The 19353-nt window shown below is 48.3% G+C and overlaps 1 protein-coding gene across 13 annotated transcripts in view; it reads left to right on the top strand.

Annotated features, from left to right (window-relative positions):
• LOC102552476 (uncharacterized) overlaps positions 1-19353 on the top strand; it is a 30408-nt gene that overhangs the window by 7801 nt on the left and 3254 nt on the right. The window contains exons 1-8 of one of the 13 annotated variants that reach the window (XM_087574930.1): positions 2367-2732; positions 4879-4973; positions 7010-7078; positions 7304-7524; positions 13227-13293; positions 13438-13583; positions 14288-14451; positions 15158-15367. In XM_087574930.1, the coding sequence (XP_087431056.1) occupies positions 2531-2732; positions 4879-4973; positions 7010-7078; positions 7304-7333 (396 nt within the window). In that variant the 5' untranslated portion in view covers positions 2367-2530 and the 3' untranslated portion in view covers positions 7334-7524; positions 13227-13293; positions 13438-13583; positions 14288-14451; positions 15158-15367. Of the gene's footprint in view, positions 1-2345; positions 2733-4878; positions 4974-7009; positions 7079-7303; positions 7525-8723; positions 10931-13226; positions 13305-13437; positions 13584-14287; positions 14713-15157; positions 15729-19353 lie in introns of those variants that run through there. The other 12 variants (XM_087574925.1, XM_087574926.1, XM_087574929.1 and 9 more) reach the window with 12 other exon arrangements.

Here is a 19353-nt window from a genome sequence, read left to right as displayed (position 1 = left end):
TTCAGCTTAAGGCTGCTCTTCATGGTAGAATAGTATCTTTATATCCTGTCAACTGTTAGCTACTATTTGAGGACATTTACCTATCAGTGGAGCTTTAAACGAAATTCACCTTAGAGATTTGTTGCTTTGTGGGTTGGCTTGTTTGTGGCAGCTTGATACTGGTGTTAACAACAACAACAAAAATAGTAAAAAAAAAAAACTGATCAAAATCATTGTGAAAATTTTACAACCAAATGCTGTATGTCACTATGTCCCCCAGTTGTCTTCAAGAAACCATTGACTTAGCTCAGTCATGAGAATCTCTCTGCTTGGCTAGGACATGACTTAGCTCAGTCATGGGAGTCTCTCTGCTTGGCTGGGTCATGGCAACTCAAGTGTGAGCGTCTCTGCATCTGGGCCTCTTGTCTCTCCCAGCACTGTGTTGTGCTCTGTCTTCTATGATGGTCTGAATGGAGCAGAGTGGGCAGCTAAGTGCTTAACCAGTCACTAATGTGGTGGACTGGTGACACAAGTTAGGTAAAGCCAAGGGGGTTCAGCTGAGGGTTGGGGATAAAAGACTGCAGGAGATTCCATGTGGGCGGAAATTGGGAGCTTAAAAAAGTGCAGAACCATTTATGGCTCTTTTCCCACATTCCCAGTAACTTTAGTTAAAGTCGGAGTGGACGCTGACTGGGAAGCTGGCAGCCTTGGGGTGAGAGTCCAAGGCTGTGTTTGGGCTTCAGTTTATACCTGAGCCACACCTCCAAGCTTTCCTGGTTTGCCATAGGCTGGGCGAGTTGCCACCTTTCTACTCTTGGTGGCTCATGAAGTGTCATAACAGCAAGTCTGTCATGAGGGACTGGCGTGCGTGTGCACAGGGCTCTTCCCTTCCCAGGAGAGTTTATTTTCAGAATTCCAGAACAAAGTCCAGCGGCACAGAACCTCACAAGGGCCGGCAAGTCAATGAATAAATGTGGTTGGCAGTCCAGAGGAGGCCAGAGCCAGGGTCACAGATAAGCCACCCCTGCCCTTCATTTGAGATTACATTCATGGGAGGAGGAGGAAGAGAAAGGGTTCGACCAAGTATAGGGATTAATAAATTGTGACTATCCTACACATTTGAGTGCGGGCAAGAGAAGACACATGAGGTCTGAAGCTAGGAGAGACATAAAAGTCTGACCTAGGAGAGGCAGAAGAATTAAAAATTGACTGGAAACCATGTTTGGAAAGTCTGATATGTCTGGATAATAAAATCATGGTACTCAAGAGAAAAGAGAGTTTGGACCAAGAGAGAGAGTTTGGATCGAGAGAGAGAGTTTGGATCGAGAGAGAGAGAGAGAGAGAGAGAGAGAGAGAGAGAGAGAGAGAGAGAGAGAGATTGGATCAAGAGAGAGTTTGGATGTGGAGAGAGAGAGAGAGAGAGAGAGAGAGAGAGAGAGAGAGAGAGAGAGAAAGGCCAATATGGTCAGGGCAGGGCAGGACACAGGGTATGGGCCTCAAGGCCATCAGCATGCTTAGGGCTTCTCCTGGGAGTGACGTCAGAGCCTGGAGGCAGACAGCAGAACAGTGGCATCAGCCCAACTCCAAGACAATAGGACTCAACAAGACGTGAGGTGAACAGTTCACAGAGCAGGGCGTGACCCATGGAAAGCACTGAGCCAACTAATTAGAGTCATGGTTAATGCTTTATCCCCATAAAACTCATGGGCTCCAAGGGGCAAGGTTGCAGCTGCTTGTTTAGCGGCCCAGGAGGAGCCAGGCTAAGATCCAGGCCGGCATAGGAGATGAAGGAAAGGGAAGCCAAAGTTGGGGTGATCGCTCATCCACCCCCTCAGCTTCCTTGGCCTCTGAGCTTGTTCCTTGCCTGGGGTAGGGAAGTGGCTATGACTTTTCTTTCCTGACTCACTGAGGTATCCAAAGAAGGCAGACCCTGAAGTGGGCACTCGGCAGTCTCCAGAGTCTAAGGTCCAATATCAAGCATTTGTTTATTGACATTTGACTCAAGCCACACCAGCATAGACAATCAGATATCTAAAGGGGCAAGACATATTTCCCAGAAGCAGACACAAACCCACAGGGAGACACAGATACACTGACACGTAGAAACACAACACACACTCAGACACAGCCAAGAGTACACACAAACACTCAGAATCAGACACATACACACATACACATACATACGCATAAACACACACAGACCCACACACCCCCTATACACACAAACACACCCACAGACACATGTACAAATACAGACACGTAGATACACACACCCATATACACAACCGTGCGCAAGTGTATTCACCGGTGCCTGATTGTCAAAACACTACATTCCAGACAAGGGTGAGTGTTTATAGAATGAAACTGGAGGAGGCGTGGCCTGGGCTGGCTCGCTGCAGGAGACAAAGTAGGCTATCACAGGGCAGACCCAACTGGATTCCCTACTGTAGCATCTTCCAGTCCCCAATGGCTTCTGTGACTAACAGAAGGACCACAGCAGTTTACTCTAGAAGAAAGAGAAGCTGTGACATTATGAAGAAGGCACAGAGATATGACCCTAGCCTTCACCCACAGCCCCAGAGAGAAAGTAGTACTGAGAAGCTGGGTCAGGACTGCTAGCGACATTAGCCTCTCTTCAGTGCTCCACATCTGGCATCTTCAGAGGCCCAGAGACCTGGACTTAGGAGCTTTGAACTTCCCGGTGGTCTCAAAGTGCATCCAGGGCCGGAGACTCTCCATCACTGAGGAAAAAGGTGGGGGCTTATCTGGGGCTGGCACATAATGAGTCTTCTTCGATATGGGCTCACTGAAAGGTTGACACGCATTGGTTGGCTCCCTTCCTTTGCTTTTTTAATCTCCCCCACCATCTGTTCGTTGCGATGGTTTCGTTGATCTTACATATGTTCTGTTAGTGCTGCTTCTGTATGCAGGAACGCCCTTCTATTCGGCGTGTTTTTCCTGGTGTAGGCTGACAGACAACAGTAGAGCCGCCAGTAGACAAGATGGCGATGTGCGTGTGGCTAAAGACCATGGGGATTTTATAGCATCCTGGACATCTCATACCCTATAAAGTGGGGGTTGGAGCTCTGCACCGGGCACTTCCTCTTCCGCTTGTTTCTTCTCTCCTCTTACGGAGAGGGATGGGGATCTTTTGCAAGAGGTTTGTTCTTGCAGGGAGGTGGTCACCAGCAGGAAGCCTTCTTTTTTTTAATTTTATTTTATTATGTGAAAAGCGAGGGTGGACATTCATGGATCTATGATCACAGATAAGCTTGGTCCTCCAGAGCACAGCTGCTTAAGCAACCCGGAAGCAACCTGTAACCCGGAAGCAGTGCTTGCCAAACCCGTAGAAAGGTTTCTGAACACGCAGCAAACGTGACGTGTTTCTTCTGGCTGTGCTCACCAGTTACGTCACGCGATTTCTCTCCCGTCGTGGCTCCAAACGCACACGCGTACACTTTGTTTCGCATGTGCCAACTGGCCTAACCAAGCCATGAACACAGACTGAAACTCCTAGGCCTAAGCGTCAACACTCCTGAGCACCAGAAATTGCAGTGGCGTTTTGTATATGTAAAGCTCCTGCTCTTACAGAAACAGTGGTTTAATTAAGGGGAAAAATGACTTTAGTGTTTTCCTACTACTATCCCTCAGTACAAAAGCACCAAATTTGGTTTTTTGGTTTTTTGCGATTTTAAAACGTTGCTGTTTGAGTCGCTGGCTTGAATCATAAAAAGAAAAATTAGTTGAATTTTATCTTAGGATCAAGACAGAAGTCCCAACAATTTTTGAAATGGCCCTAAATATTCTTTTGTCGTTTTCTACGAAGTATTCGTGGCTAAGCAATATTCTAAGCACTGATGATTAAAAGTCAATTAACTTTTTATCATTTTTAATATTGGCAACACTAAAAAATGTTAAAGATAGTCTATGTCCTGTAGTATCAAGTATTCGGCCACAGTTTAATTATTTCTTAAGCAAAGGTGAGTAAACTAACATACACCATTTATTTATTTATTTATTTATTTATTTATTTATTTATATTTAATATATATGGTGCCTTGAATGAGAATAGCCCTATGTCTGTCTGTCTGTCTCTCTCTCTCTCTCTGTGTCTGTGTCTGTCTGTCTGTCTGTGTAAAATGAGTGCTTGGTCCTCAGTTGATAGAACTATTTGGGAAGGATTAGGAGGTGTGGTCTTGTTGAAGGAGGTGTGTCACTGGGAGCAGGCTTTGAAGTTTCAAAAACTGTTCCGTTCTCAGTTAGCGCTCTCTCTCTCTCTTTTCTCCCTATTTGGATCATGTGTAATGATTGTGAGCTAGCATCTGGATTCTGGGAATCAAACCCAGGTCCTCTCCAAGAAAAACAAATGCTCACTGAGCTCTGAGCTACCGCTCTAGTGCCATGCTTGGCTGCCTGCTGCCATGGTGGTCATGGGCTCACCCTCTGAACTGCAAACAAATCCAATTAAATATTGTGTAGGTTGGCTTGGCCATGGTGTTTCTTCACAGCAGTAGAACGGTAACTAAGACAGTGGGTATGAGTGTTTTGGCTGCATGTGCTCATGCGTACCTCATGTGCACCCAGTGTCCATGGAGGCCAGAAGAGGTTGTCGGATCCTCTGGAGCTGGATTTGTGGATGATTGAGAGCCACCATGTTGGTGCTAACCCACATGTCCTCTGGTAGAATAGCAAATGCTCTTAACTACTAAACCATCTTTCTGGCCCCTAAGGTTTAACTCTTTGTGTACACATAGATAAACACATCCATCTCATTAAAATAGAGATTTGCTTTTATCTTTAATAAATAGAAAAATTATATGTATACAAAAGAAAGGTTTTGAAATTTTTATGATTTAATTATCAGCAAATTTGATTTGATTTTCTGTTTTAAATACCTAGGTAAAAACTACAAAAGTTTCTCAGGCAAAGAGTCTGCGAATGAAGAAAGTTTAAAAAGCCCTTTGATAGAGCGAGGCTGGAAGCTGGTGCTGGAGGTGGGGCTTGGGAACCAGGGTGTGAGTGGGGTGGGGGTGGAAGGTGTTGGGTTTATATTTTTCTACGATGTCTCCATGGCTCAGTGTTGGCCTATCTAACCCAGGATGCACTGTTCTTAAAATGAATAATGACTAGCATGGTTCACCAGCTATTCCAGAATCATGGTAGATCCTTCCTTCTCCTTTCACCTATCTCAGGGGCAGAAAATGCCTGGAATAGCCTAAGGAAGGAAAGACAGAAATGAAGGCCAAGGAGGGACTAAAGTACTAAGTCTTTCCAAGCCCTTTGCAAGTCCCAGGGTCTTCTGGGCCCAGCTAACCAGAACCCCAAGTATGCTGGAGGGGCTGGCTCTGGGGACAGAATGAGGGGGTTCCAGTTTCCTGAGATACCTGACCTTGCGGCTTCTTTGTGTCATGGTTGTTAGGAAGGCATACATCTGGTGGCCACAACCTGATGATACAATCAACCATCAGGGCCACATCTGGCATTTCAGAGGACACAGAGCTCACCAAGAAGGTTTGTAAAGTGCAAAGGCCAGGGTGCTCTATGAAGATCCTGCCCCTAGCTTCCAGGGACCATAAAGAAATTCAAGAGTCCCAACAGCTGATCCCAAACCACATAGGCCTAGAATCTGAGTACTTCTTAGGTCCCAGGGGCTCAACCCACTGCCCCTTAGCCTCCAACTCTGGGGTATCCCTGATAGACAGAGCAGGAGGGCAGGTGACACCTACGACCTGGGTGAGGAGTGTGGAGAACAAGCCACCTGGAGCAGCGTCCTAGCACCTGTTCCCTGACTAAAAAGGAGCACAGAGTTCAGGGAAGCCAGGACCTCATTGACCCTGGGGAAATATTTCCCCATTGTCCACTAAGCTAAGTGCCCTTAAGTTGAATGACCTGGGTTCCCACAGAGGAACCATACTAAGGCTGAAACATGGCTACACCATTACATATGATGGGTACAGACTCCAGAACGTTCTCCAAATCTGGTCACGGGCCCTGGACCTCAGCCTCCCCCACCTCCCTTTTGGAAGGTCAAAAGGGATGGGACAGAGAATTATCTAGAAAGAAAACTGTTAACAGCAGAACCTCAGAGATCTCACACCTTGGCTGAGCTAAGCTGAGCTAGAGACCAAATGCCAGCATCTGAGCAGAGAGCCAAGCTGACCTCTGAGCCTCTGGCCCTGAAGTCAAGGCACAGATAGCCATGGCTACCTCCTTTTTTTTTTTTTTTTTTTTTTAGAAGTCTTCTCAGCCCAGTACTTCCAAGGATCCGACAGCCTCCTTAACCCCTTGTCTCCCATTTCTCCCCCAGGTGATGTGAACCCTAAAGGGGAAGGATCACAAAAATGCAGGACCCTGATACAAGGGGGAGATGACACGTCCTGTATCAACCCCAGCCCTTACTCTTGGAGCTTCTGTTTCCTCTGTTGTTGTGTGGAATTTTTAACAGTTTAGAAAACCTTAATCCCGCCTCCAGCCGCTAAGCAGGGGTTGAACTACCTATTGAGAAAACTAAAAGCCAGGCAGGTGATGAAGACCCATTGAGCCTCACAGGGCTGTGCACCCAAGGACGATGAGGTCACAGAAGTGAAGTTGTGTGTATCTGTGAGGAGGATGATATGAGCAGGAGGAATTCGGGTGATAAGGTCATGTGGAGGGTCCCAGGTTCTGGGCCACAGTCTCTAGATTGAAGTTACAGCTTCACTGGGGACTGTGGGAACTTGAGAAAGTCCCTCAGTTTATCAGAGTCTCTACTGGCAGGCATCACAGAGCACTCACCCACAGGGCTATTGTGTAAGCTAGGGAGACACATGAGCCAGGCACAGTGCCTGGCATACAGTCAGTGCTCACCAAACAGGAGTCACCTCTATTGTCTACTATGGTCGTCACTGGGCCATGCACTTATACACACATTGCGGTCCAGATACCTGGATATTCCTACAACAGAGCTGTCACCTTGACTCATGGGGCAGAGCTTACAGGAAGAAGCAGGCATTCTCCTGCTGTCACTATGAATCTCTCCATGTCTTTCCAGGAGACCCATGCCAGCTTCTATCCAAACGTTCCTGCCCTGGATTGTAAAAAACTGCTGTGGCTTCTCGAGGTAAAATGAGGCTGGCATGTTTCCCAGGCCACGGGGTGACAAGCCTGGGTGGGAAAATGGGAGTCCTTCTCTCCCAGTCAACTTGCGGGCAACCTCCATTTGGCTGGGCCCTGCTACTCCCTGAGCATACACACTCTCCTTAGAAATGTAAGGAAATGAACTAAAATAAGAACCTGCCGCTCTCCCTCTGATGTGAAGACTGTGGTCCTATTTTTACATCAATAGAATCACCATCCTCAGGAGAGAGACAATTGAGCACCTGCTACCCACCAGAGACAGACATCTGTGTCACCGAATGCCACCGCCTCCCAGCCGTTACCAGACTGTTCCATTGACCCTTGGTGGCCACCTGGTGTGATGACCTCACTCTCCCGATCAGTGGTTGATGTGACCCAGGACACAGTCCCTGACGCTAAGTAGGGATCCAAGTTACTAAGCCTGGTGAGGTAAGAATTACCTTCTCCCTTTTATTGATAAAGAAGTCTGTGGTGAGGAGAATGGAAATGAGTCAGCCCTTGCCAAGGACCCTGCTGCGGATGATGACCCCCAAGGACGCCCTGTGTCAGTTCCCTACCTTCATTTATCCTCATACACTAGACGAAGCTTGAAGGAAGCCTACTTTAGCCTCATGACAGATTCCAGTCCCCTGAGTCCAGTCTTTCAGAGCCACCAAGACCTCTTGCACACGCAAACCAATCCCAGAGGCTCCCCCTCTTCCTGGGGACTCAGGAGGGGTGGGAGTTTATCTTACAAAGGCAGTGAGCTGAGGCCCTCCCCTCGTTGCCCTCTCTGCTGCCCATGGGGAATTTGCCAAACCCCTGAGATGACTCTCATTTTGTGGCGGGGGAAATTGAGGTCATATGGTTATCCACACTTTTTAAAATTCCTGTGCAATGTGGAATCGGAGAATGTTTCTCCACTTTTGGCTAAGGAATTTGGATGCAGGCTGCAGGCCACGCCTGGCCAGGCCGAGGAGGAGGCCATGGGGAGGGGTGCTGCAGGGCCTCCAAGACTCTTCATTGCAGAACCTGCCCCCTCCCCTTGCCAGCCACCCCGCTGGTGGCTATTGCTTTTGCCACCCCCCACCCCCCCAAACTCACCTGGCTTCCCCAGGAACAGAGTAAGTAAAGAAGCTAAAGTTTCCTTCAGAAGGCCCATGCAACCCCAAAATCAGAGCCCCAGAGAGGCGGCCATCGTGACTCATTCCCAGCCCAGGGGACAAGAGCAGAGGCTGCCTTGGGAAGGCCTGGGCTTTTGTTTCTTCATGAACCAAAATGAATCATCTATGCTACTAAGTCACACTGGCCAGCCCCAAACTTTCCTGGGTAGAACCAATATGTGTGCAAAACTGAGATGGGTCATTGGTGGGTGGGAAGAAACCAAGGCAGATGCTGGGAGAACGGAGCTCTAGGGAGATGATCAGCCAGAAGAGACCACTCACCCATGCCCCACAGGAAGCGCTTTTCTTCTCCATACTCTGTTGATTTAGGCAGCTGGTTGGTTCATAAACATGACCTACATTCTCTGGGTGCTCCGCACTGAGCACATTGTCCCTGCCCCTGACCATACCTCAGAGCAGACAAGAAAATTACCAGCTTACCAGGGCCCCCAAGCAAGACTCATTCTACCTTTGCTTTGTCCTTAGGGACCTGGTCTTCATCAGCAGGCTCCGAGGCCCATTTTACATGACAGCACTGGGTCCCGGCTGAGACAAAGAAGCTGGCTCATTTAACTGTGTAAGGCAGCTATGAGAAGCAGAAGGGGGAAAGGGGCATCTTGGGGCTCAGCATTCCTGAGGCCAGATGTGCAAGCCTCCTGAGACCAGCTTGGCCCCAGTTGGGCTACACTCACTGCCTCAGACACTGCTGTCCCCTGTCCCTCCTCCATCCTTCCTCAGCATCAAAAAGACTCAGGGGTGCTGGCAGCTGTTCTCCAGCATCTGGTGGAACATTCTGCCCTAAAGCTGGGCTTTCCTCCCTCCCCAAGGAGAGCTGGTGACTCATGTTTCCATTTTCGATGCAGAGCCAGGCACTGGATCTTTCCATGACCCCAACCAAGGACTGGCGGTGTAGTGCTGGAACATGAATTATGATGTCAGACCTATCTGAGTTCAAATCCCCTCCTTGATGTCTGTTAGCAATCTGTGTGATTTTAAGCAGCCTGTTTACTCTGATTCCCATTTGCACATGAAGACCACAACTGTCAATCACGGTATCATTTTGTTTTAGACAAGGTCTCCACTATGTAGCCTGAGTAAGCTTCCAGTTCTCTCTGTGTGTATGGTGTGTGCCTGTACACAGGTATATGGGAGAGGGGCATGTACCATGAGCACACATGTGAAGGCCAGAGGACAGCCAATGTCTCTATCAATCTCTGACTTAACCCCTTGAGACACCGTCTGTCATCAACACTGTCACCATACTTGGACTAGGTTAGTTGGCTTGTCAACAAGCACCATCAATCCTTTGTCACCACGAGTCCCCTCCCCCACTGGGGTTATACGTGCATTGTACAAATGCCTACAAAAGCCCCTGGGGCTTTTATGTAGGTACTGGGATCTGAACTCAGGTGCATACTTGTGCACCCACTTGTCCGTCCATCTCTCCAGCAGTTTCCAGTGCAATCCTCCTGCCTCAGCCTCCCTGGCGCTGAGTTCATAGGCGTGTGCACTGCACCAACCTCTCCTCTATCGCAACTCTGAGAATGAGCTGTTTCTTCCAACAGTTTTCTCTTTTGACGACTTCTCATAATTCAAGCAAAGAGGAAGTTGAGAGTTTCATGGCCGCCATGAACGTTCCCTACCCTGTCACAGAGAGTCAGCTTGGTGGTATTTTTACCCATGTGAGCTTTTCAGCAGGTTTAAAGAGGCGGGGCTGAGCTGTGATGCTCCACAGGTCAAGGGTTATCAAGTGCATTTTGACTTAATATTTTCTATTACATTGTAAATAGAATACCCATGTACCATTTACTACTGCTACAGTGCTATTGTGAGCACAACTTGTTCTAAACATAGGAAACCAAGGCCCAGGCAAGTAAAGTAACTTCTCTGAAGTCACACAGCCAGGAAGTGGCAGAGCTGGGTCATGGCTGGTCTGTCTGACCTCACAGGCCAACACTATTCTGATGCTTAGGACAATGAGAAAGATGGAGGAGTGAAGTTGGTCCTGATGCTGGCCTGGAGTGGATGCTGTGTTGGAGTTTGCTGCTGTTATTGCTGCTGTCTTCTCAGTTGTTTCTTGTTATCATGCTAGGTCTCCACTTTGCCCATGATAAGGAGCCAGTGAGGACACATGTCCTTCAGGCCAAAGCCACAACAGTTGAGAGATCTGGGCAGGAGAGTCAAGTGGTTTACCCTAACTGCATTGCTCTCTACCTGCTGAATGAATGCTATTTTCTGAGGCCTGGGGGTACTGACTTTCCATCTCTGGGCCTTAATTACATGTCTACCAGGAGGAGTGCTCAGACTCAGCCCTAAGGTGGAAACAGGCAGGGAGGGGCTGGGAAGATCAAGGCCTGGGAAACATTATCGCCCTGACTGACTGCTCTTTTCAAAAGCAAAGAGCCTGCTCTGGGCCCTAGCCCCAGAAGCCAATAACTGCTACAGCAGAAGCACACGTGAGACCAAGCCAGACTGGAAGGTTCCAGGGGCACCATGTAGAGTTATCGGGAATTACAAACAGCGTGCAGACAAAGCAATATGGACAGGTGCAAGATACTAAAGCTGGCTGGGGCGGCTCACACCAGGAATCCTAGCAACCGGGAGGCTGAAGCAGAAGTGTCATTGAAAACATGAGGCCAGCCTGGGCTACAGAGTGACTCTGTCAACAAAACAAAACAAAACAAAACAAAGCACTCAGAAAAGCAGAAGTCAGAGCTAAGGCACTAAAGAGAGCTGTGACCACAGCAGTGTCCCCACATGCAACCCACAGCTGGCTTCCTGTCACTCTGCTCCAGACCTTTTCACCTCACCTAGCTCTGCAGTCCCTCCTGCTCCAACACTTGCCCTTGCCCTGCTCTTGTGGATGAGCTAGCCTCGCCCATGTTCAGACCACTGTGCTCTTCCCAGCCTGTTTTCCCAGAGACTCTGACCTTCCTGTCCTCAGGGAGCTCAGAAGCCTGCCTCGCAGAAGAGGGAGAGGGAGAGCAGTGCTCACATTCGCCAAGGTGTCCCTATGGGCACACATTAAATGTTTAGAGAGCCCTTTGTGTGAAGGCTCTGCCACTTGGGCCCAGAAAGATGTCATAAGGGGTCCTGCTCTTCTGGAGCAGTGAGGAATTTCTGAGTTGATTCTGAGAATTCCCTTGCTGGGCTTGGGTCCTCCAGGCCACGCCAGGGACCACTCCACCCAGTGTGCAATGGATGTGGCTGTTGCCGAGCACTTCAGAGAGTGGGAGACAAAGCTTCAAGCAACTGTAGAGAAAGGAGAGAAAGGCCCCCAGCCAGGAGTCAGTGTCTGTAGGATTGAATCTACTTCCAGATACAGTGCAGGAGTTGATGGCATGGGAGTTACAGTCTATGGGGTCTCAGCTGATGCCACAACCCACCTAGTGGCCGTAGGGTCTGCAAATAGCCACCTTCCAGGTTCTGGTGTTGGAACCTGGGGGCCAGGCTCAACTTCTGATCCCGACCTCTACTTCTGTGTGACATCGGCTAGGCTCAGTGTGACAGTCTGTAAAGTGGACATAATACTGTCTTCCTAGAGTTCTGGTGTGAACAAACCGAAATGACTCCAGGGCTGCATGGCCATCTGTATCCTTCAGTCTGTGGTGACAACAGAATAAACGTTAGGGGGATGGAGGCGGGTCCCAGGGTGCTGTCGCTGTGGATGACCCAGAGGGAAGCTGGCGATGGGGCTCAGCCTTGAAGGAGATTGAGTTGCTATACAAGGAAATGCAAAAAACATGAATCAGTTCAAAAGTAAAAAAAAAAAAAAAAAAAAAAAGTGAATGATTCAGAAGGCATTCCAGAATAACAAATAGAGATTCCAAGCCAAGTGACTCGGTTCCTCAAAAAGAGGACACAGCTCGGTGAAGCTAGAGCCTTAGTCAGGCGGGGGAGGTGGTTACTGGGAAACTTCACCCTGTTCAGCATTATTGAGAAGTTGTGGGTTCCTGGAGCCTTAGTGATGTTACACAGCCCTGCAGGGTGAAGATTACCCAAACCCTGGGCCAGAGAGTTGAAAAGGAAGTGTTTAGGGCAGGATCTATATTAGAAGAAACAAACAGAAAAAAATGCTCCTTAGAAGACAGAGTGGCCACAAGGGAAAGTGGTCAGATGTGTTGGAGCATATGGGGCAGCCGCGCGGGCCAGCCAACATCTGCCCCAGGGAGGGAGGACTTGGCACATCTGGGAAGCAGTGATGGGTTACTCCCAAGGTCTGGATCTGATGCAGTCTTTCTGTCCATTTTGGAAAAATTCCTCCCATTTTTTCCCCCACATGGTGCAGACATTCCCGTAGAGCAAGGGAGAGGGAGGCTGTACCCAAACTCTGCCACCTGCTTGCTGTGTGACCACCTGCTTCTCTGTGCCTTTGTCTATCATCAACAAATGGTCACCATGGTATCTACTTTGTCATTATTGCAGTCGATGTTAGTCCCAGTGCCTGGTCCCTCTGACGACTTCCTGTTGACCATTATTATAGACTTTAGAATCAAGTAATTGAATGCCCCATTTGGTGCCCTCCCAGTAGATATTACATCACAACATCTCCACTTATGTATAACACTGTGACAAGCCAGTGTTCTTAGAAAAGACAGAAAAAGCCACAAACACACAAAATCTCAAAATACGGGACGAGGGACGAGGGAAGTCCCCCTCTACAATGACTCTTCTGTATACCATGTATGAATGTGACCCCTACTACCACCTTACCAAGATCTGGACTTAGCCAGATAAGCTATCTGGGGCTTTTCGGGGAACCAGGACTCTGAGAGGTGCCACCACCCAAGAACAGCTCTGGTTCATTGTTTCAGGCAAGCTGGGGAGGCCTGGAAACTAGAGGTGGGTTTGAGGGAAGGACATATGAAGTTGAGGAAGTAGATGTGAGGCTGGGGAGTGGCTGCTGCCTCTCTGAGGGACTGAAATGCAATCTTTCTGCCCAAGGCATCAAGTCATAGCTCAGTCTGGCCCTCTTGTTATCTTTGACAGGCAATTCCTCGATTATCCATGAATTTTCTCCTCTTTCCCCAGCTGTGAACAGACTTCCAGAAAGAAGGCAAGTTCAAGGTCAGAGAAAGGGGAGATTTGAGCTTCAAACAGAGGCTGGTGTGACCCCAGCTTTGAGTTCACTTCCTGTTTTGTGGGGACTGAGTGGGTCCCTCTTCTAGCGCTGAACGTTCTGTTCCCTTTCTCAACACAGAGCGTACAGGTCCAGCCTCCTGACCAGTGCTCATCTAGTGCGAAAGTGGACCCAGCTGTACCCCAAGATGTCAGTTCACCCTAAGCTGCCTTGGGGATTCCACCAAGTGTTTAGAGAAGTAGAGACTGCCCTGAGTCACAGGCCCTGTGAGTTCATTGCCTGTCAGAACTGAGAGGGGCAGCAGGAGGGGGAAGAAGTGGATTGCGGCACCTCAAAGTAGGAGTTGGGCTCAGGGACAGAGCTGCCTTTCCCCAGTTGACACCAGAGAATGGTTACGTCATCTGTTCCCTGGTTCCTCCAACGAACACTGGGTGCCTTATGTCAGGCAGCGTTTCTCAGTTCTGGGGATGTAGAGAAGCGAGTGTGGCCAGATCCCTGTGTCAGACAGATAATCCACACTCATAAGTTCTTCCTGCTTTCACTGAGTGATTGCTATGCGCTGCCGACCTCCATACTAAGCTCTGGGCCAACATGGTCTCACATAACTCTTCCAGCACTGTCCGGGATGCAGCTCCCTGCTGTCACCCTGCTCATTTCACAGACATATTGTCCTGCCAGATGTCCTCCTCCTCCTTCAACAGGTTATGACCTCTAAAAGGCAATGAGTCAAGATGGGGTTCATATGGTAACACCTCATCCTGCTCCCAGAGCTGGATGACCTAACGAGTAAGGAATGAGGGGTTGTCATCTTCCGATAAGGCCAGTCCCCGCCCCCCTAAACACCCTCCCCAGCTTGAGAGGTCTCTCGTGCCTGGAGCCTCCAGAAGAGCCCTTTCTCAGCATTCCTTAATCATTCTTACTTGAAGGCAGGCATGCCTTTGCTGATCAGCCTCTCCATTCTCTCACATAGAGAGAATTTGACTCTTTCTAGGCAAGAAGAGCCTTTGGACACGTTATAGTGTAGGTGGGTCTCGATCCCTTCTGTCTCAGAAGCTTCTTCTCCTGTCCATCGTGCGGTGTGTGAGATCTGTCATGCTCCCTCTGGCCGAGGAAGAAGCAGCCATCTGAGGGCAGGTAATGGGCAACCAGAGTGAACATAACCACACAGACGTGACAAGAACACAGGTGGCCACACTTCTGGCTGAGTCTGCCTGGCAGCAGAAACTACCCAGGGCTGGGGCTGTCCGGCCTGAGACGTGACAGAACAAACAGATGTTGGGAGAGCTGGACAGAGGGGTGCAAGCAAAGAGGCCATCAGAATCACCAGAGCAATGAAACAACCAATTCACAAAAGCCCCCCACGCTGGATTAAAGAATTCACTTTGTTTAGTAGCTAATTGCCAAACCCTATGTTGGTCCCGGGAACTGCTAGACATTGGTGACATTATGTGGAGTAGGAAAGCCAAGCTCCTTTCCTCAATGGCATCTGAATCCTGGTAGGGAGAGTTGGAGCCAGGTGATACCTGCTCTGAGAAATAGATTTTCTGTTTTAGTGTCCTGTTGGTAGACTAAAATCTACCAATTGTACCATGGAGATTGGCAAATGCTATCAAGCACCCCACCATTATCTTGCATCCAGAGACTGGTCATTAATTACTTATGAGCTTCTTATTTGTAAGTTTCTTCATGACCGTGTGAAGACAAAACCATGGTGACCTAGCATACCATATGGCAAGACACTGAGGTAGACTTTATGGTGACGCTCTGGGCTTTTCAAGTCTTCTGGAAACTTTTTTAAACACCCTTGGCGTTTTCTTAATCTTCCTTCCTTCCCATACAGGTCTCCACCCTCCATTCTGTGGCCACAGCTAAGAGTCTGAACATTTGACCTCAAATCAGTGGGCTAGGCTACTGTCCCCCCACCCCCAGGCCTTCCTCGGGCTCAGAGAAGAGGAACAAGAACACTTTTACAGAATTGCCAGGATCTGGATCAGAGCCTCGATCCAGCCCTCAGACTGGCATTATTTGAATAGAACAGAGCCTTTCAGAGGTAGGGCATTCTGAGAGGTCCTCTGGCTGTCCGTGGGAGGGGGCTGTGCTCCTGAAGGTGATGCTGGGGCCTCAGCCATTTTCTTTCCTCCTTTGGTTTCCTACTACTGTGAGGTGGACAGCTGTGCCCCCATCATGCACCTCTGCCATGATATGCTGTGTCACTATCATGTGTGGACTAGGATCTCAGCAAGCCTTTCCTTGTTAGCAAGGTCTTATACACTCCACATATGCTGTCACCCTCATGGGCTTCCAGGCCACACTCTGAACAATTGAAACAGAGACGAGAGACTGTAAGTCTAATCCCTTGGGCAGATGGGGGATTCACACAACAAAGATGCTGCCAGAATTATTTCTTGCGTACATTGGTGTTGCTCCTTTTTGAACAGTTGTCACCCAGGTTCCTCTTGCCCACCTGGCAGGATTACAACTTTTCTTATAAGTGGACAGGGGATTTAATGACAGACCAGGACTTACTGGTGATTGGAACCTGGTAATGTCCCCTTGACCTGCCCCTTAGAGACATATTCTTTGATATAGGGATGGGGCTAATGACTGACTATCTAAGTCTTCATTGTCCCTTTTGTCGTGGGAACTGAGACCAACTGGAGGTCCATCTCGGTGAAGAACACATCAGCACAGACTCTCAGCAACCCTACATTACGTTACACAAGTTTCTTTCTGACAGATTCCAACAAGCCTGGTGAGTGCACACTGCTGCCTTCCAGTCATGTTGGAGGCAGCGCTCTTTTAGCTAAATTCTGGTTGGGTAACATTATTTCTTAAGCAAATTAGTAAATCCTTTAGAGCGTCAATTTTACTACTTCAGGTTTCTCCTGTGCCAGTACAAAGGCTTTAAGATACACTGTTTCCAGCACTTACTTCCTGGTTGTACTCACTTCCTCAATCCGAGCTAAAAAGCTACGTCATCCCGTCATCCACTCAGCTTATGTCACCACTTGCCCCACCCTGCCCCTCCCGTCCACATCACCAACTCCTAATCCGAGCAGTTCAGCTTTAGGTGAAAAGAGCCACACTTTCTCTCCCTCAGGCTGCTTCTTTGACCTTTGCCCTTTCCCTGTCCTATTTCATACCCTCTGGTTCACTTCCACGAACTGGAATCAGTGGGTCTGTGCTCCCCCTACACCCCCCGCACCACCCCTGGGGCCATTTGAATGTTAAGCTAAGTCAGGTTTTATACTTTGGTGACAGAAGCAAGGAGGTGAGATTATCCAGTGATTCCCGGGAGCCAGAGGCTTGAATTCAGATCCAGCTCTGTACTGCCTGGCTGAGGTATTGCTGATACGAGTCATTTTACTTCCCTGAGCCTCGGGGTCCTTACCGTCAAAAGCGTGGTTCTCGCTCAGCAATTCTGTGCTGTAAATTGCTGACGTGTATAACCCACGGAGTGGGAGCCAAGGCCTGATATAGTAATTAGCCAAGCCAGTTCATGCGGAACCTAGAGAAGCAAAGCCTCGACTTTAGGCTTCACCCTTCAGGCACCGGGAAGTCAAAGAAGGCTTTTTACCTCAGCATCATCAGATGGTAGAATTAAGGTGGAAGAGTTGCTCAAGAGACAAGCTGGGCTGGCCGCAGCAGCCATCTTCCAGTAACTCACCAAAATGACGAACACAAAGGGAAAGAGGAGAGACACTCAGTGTATGTTCTCTAGGCCTTTTAGGAAACATGGAGTTGTTCCTTTGGTCACATACATGCGACTCTACAAGAAGGGTGATATTGTAGACATCAAGGGAATGGACACCATTCAAAAAGGAATGCCCCATAAGTGTTACCATGGCAAAACCAGAAGAGTCTACAATGTCACCCAGCATGCAGTGGGCATCATGGTGAACAAGCATGTCAAGGAAGGGCAAGATGCTGGCCAAGAGGACCAATGTGGGGACTGAGCACATCAAGCACTCGAAGAGCAGAGACAGCTTCCTGAAGCGGGTAAAGGAGAATGGTCAGAAGAAAAAGGAAGCCAAAGAGAAGGGTACCTGGGTTCTGCTGAAGCACCAGCCTGCGCTGCCCAGAGGAGCCCCCTTTGTGAGGACTAACGGAAAGGAGCCAGAGCTGCTGGGGCCCATGCCATACGGATTCACGGCTAATGGACAAAAAGAAATAAGGGACCCGACTGAAAAAGGAAGAGACAGAGACAGAGAGAGAGAGAGAGAGAGAAGGAGGAGGAGGAAGAGAAGGAGGAGGAGGAGGAGGGGGAGGAAGAGGAGGAGGAAGGAGGAAGGAGGCTGGGAGACCAACAAGCAGAAGCTAAGAGTGGGAGGGGGCCCGGCCTACAGAGGCTGCATGGAAGCAGCTTTGTCTGGGATGCAGGGTCCTCACTTCCCACTCCCCTCCGCCCTCCATCCAGCACCGAACACTTGCTTTTAACCCGATGAGGGCAGGAGGAAATAGCAGGAGGAGAGAAAGGGTAACAGAAAGCACCAGCCCCACTTTTCCTTTCCCCACTAACTTCAGCTAGAATAATCAGCACATGGGAAAGCAGAGGGAAAGGAAGGAAAGGCTTTTGTTGAAAAAGCCCTAGAGCAAGCTTGGACTGAGCCCCATTAGCACCATGCTAGTCAGCCATTCTGCTACCCCATGGCACGGCTGGTCAGCACCACCTCCACCTGGTAAACCTCAGCAATGCATGCACGCATGCATGCTCGCTCACTCGCTCTCACAGAGCGGTGTTGGGTGTGGATGCTGATGGTCAGCACGGTGCAAGTTTCTCAGAGCCCAGACTCAAAGCGCTTGGGTGGGAACTAAACACCTAAGAAGACTAGAACAAAATAAGACCCGGAAACACGAAATATCTGCACATACTCTTTCCTGCAAGTATTTGGAACTCTTAATAAACAGTGTCCTGGAAGAAGCAAACACAAGACACCGTGAATTTTTAACAAGCCTATGTGAGGTATATGGTGCTGGCTCCATGGGACTGGAGAGATGGCTCGGCAACTAAAAGCTCCTGATGCTCTCACAGAGGACCCAAGTTGAGCAGCTCACAACACCTATAAGTCCAGCTCCAGGGAAGCCCATTCCTTCTCCCAGCATGCAATTTCCACAGGCACTCATACATGTACACACACACAGAAACACATACACATAATTTCTAAATGGATAGATCTTTTTTTAAAGATACAATTTACAAAAGCAATCACAGATATAAATGTAAGCTGTGGCGGCCTTTTCAGGAAAATTATAAAATTATAATTATAAAACTGGGTGATGTTAAAGAAGATCTGAGTATAATACATAGAGATGAATGCATGTTCGTGGTCAAAAAAAGACAATGAATACAAATTATTGTCTGCTCCAACCAAAGCTCAACAGAGCTTTTCATGCAATTCACTAAGTTGAATGTTCAATTTAGACAGACAGCAAAGAGTCAAGAAAGGCTAAGATGCTCTTAAATCAGAATTCTTGGCAGAGAACTGACCCATTAAATGCTGAGTTTATTATAGAGGCCACAATTAAGATGACATAAAATTGGCATAGGAATTAATAAATGATGTCTAGAACAGAAAGCTCCTAGTGGGCCACATATATTAGAAAATCTGATTTCTGTTAAAGGCTATATGCTGTGATTCAGTAACAAAAGTTACCCAATTTCTCTCTCTCTCTCTCTCTCTCTCTCTCTCTCTCTCTCTCTCTCTCTCACACACACACACACACACAGACACATACATGTATACTCACATATATATACACATGTACACATACACACATACATACATGTATACTCACATATACACATATAATGCCCATATATGTACACATACACACATATACCTATATTCACACACATACATGTACACACACACACACACAATTCCAGGTGGCTCCAGGTCTTACATGGAAAGAAAACCCTTGAAATTCTTATAAGAAAATATAGACGATATTTATCACCTCGGGTAGAACTAGGGGTCTTAAAATACAGAAAAAACACAGACCCATTTGCTCACGTTGAAATAATTTCTGCCTGTC

This window comes from Rattus norvegicus, chromosome 10 (assembly GCF_021556685.1).
Source record: "Rattus norvegicus strain SHRSP/BbbUtx chromosome 10, alternate assembly SHRSP_T2T, whole genome shotgun sequence".
NCBI classification, from domain to species: domain Eukaryota; kingdom Metazoa; phylum Chordata; class Mammalia; order Rodentia; family Muridae; genus Rattus; species Rattus norvegicus.
Note: the sequence above shows the minus strand (reverse complement) of the source record. Positions and strands in the feature narration are given on the sequence as shown.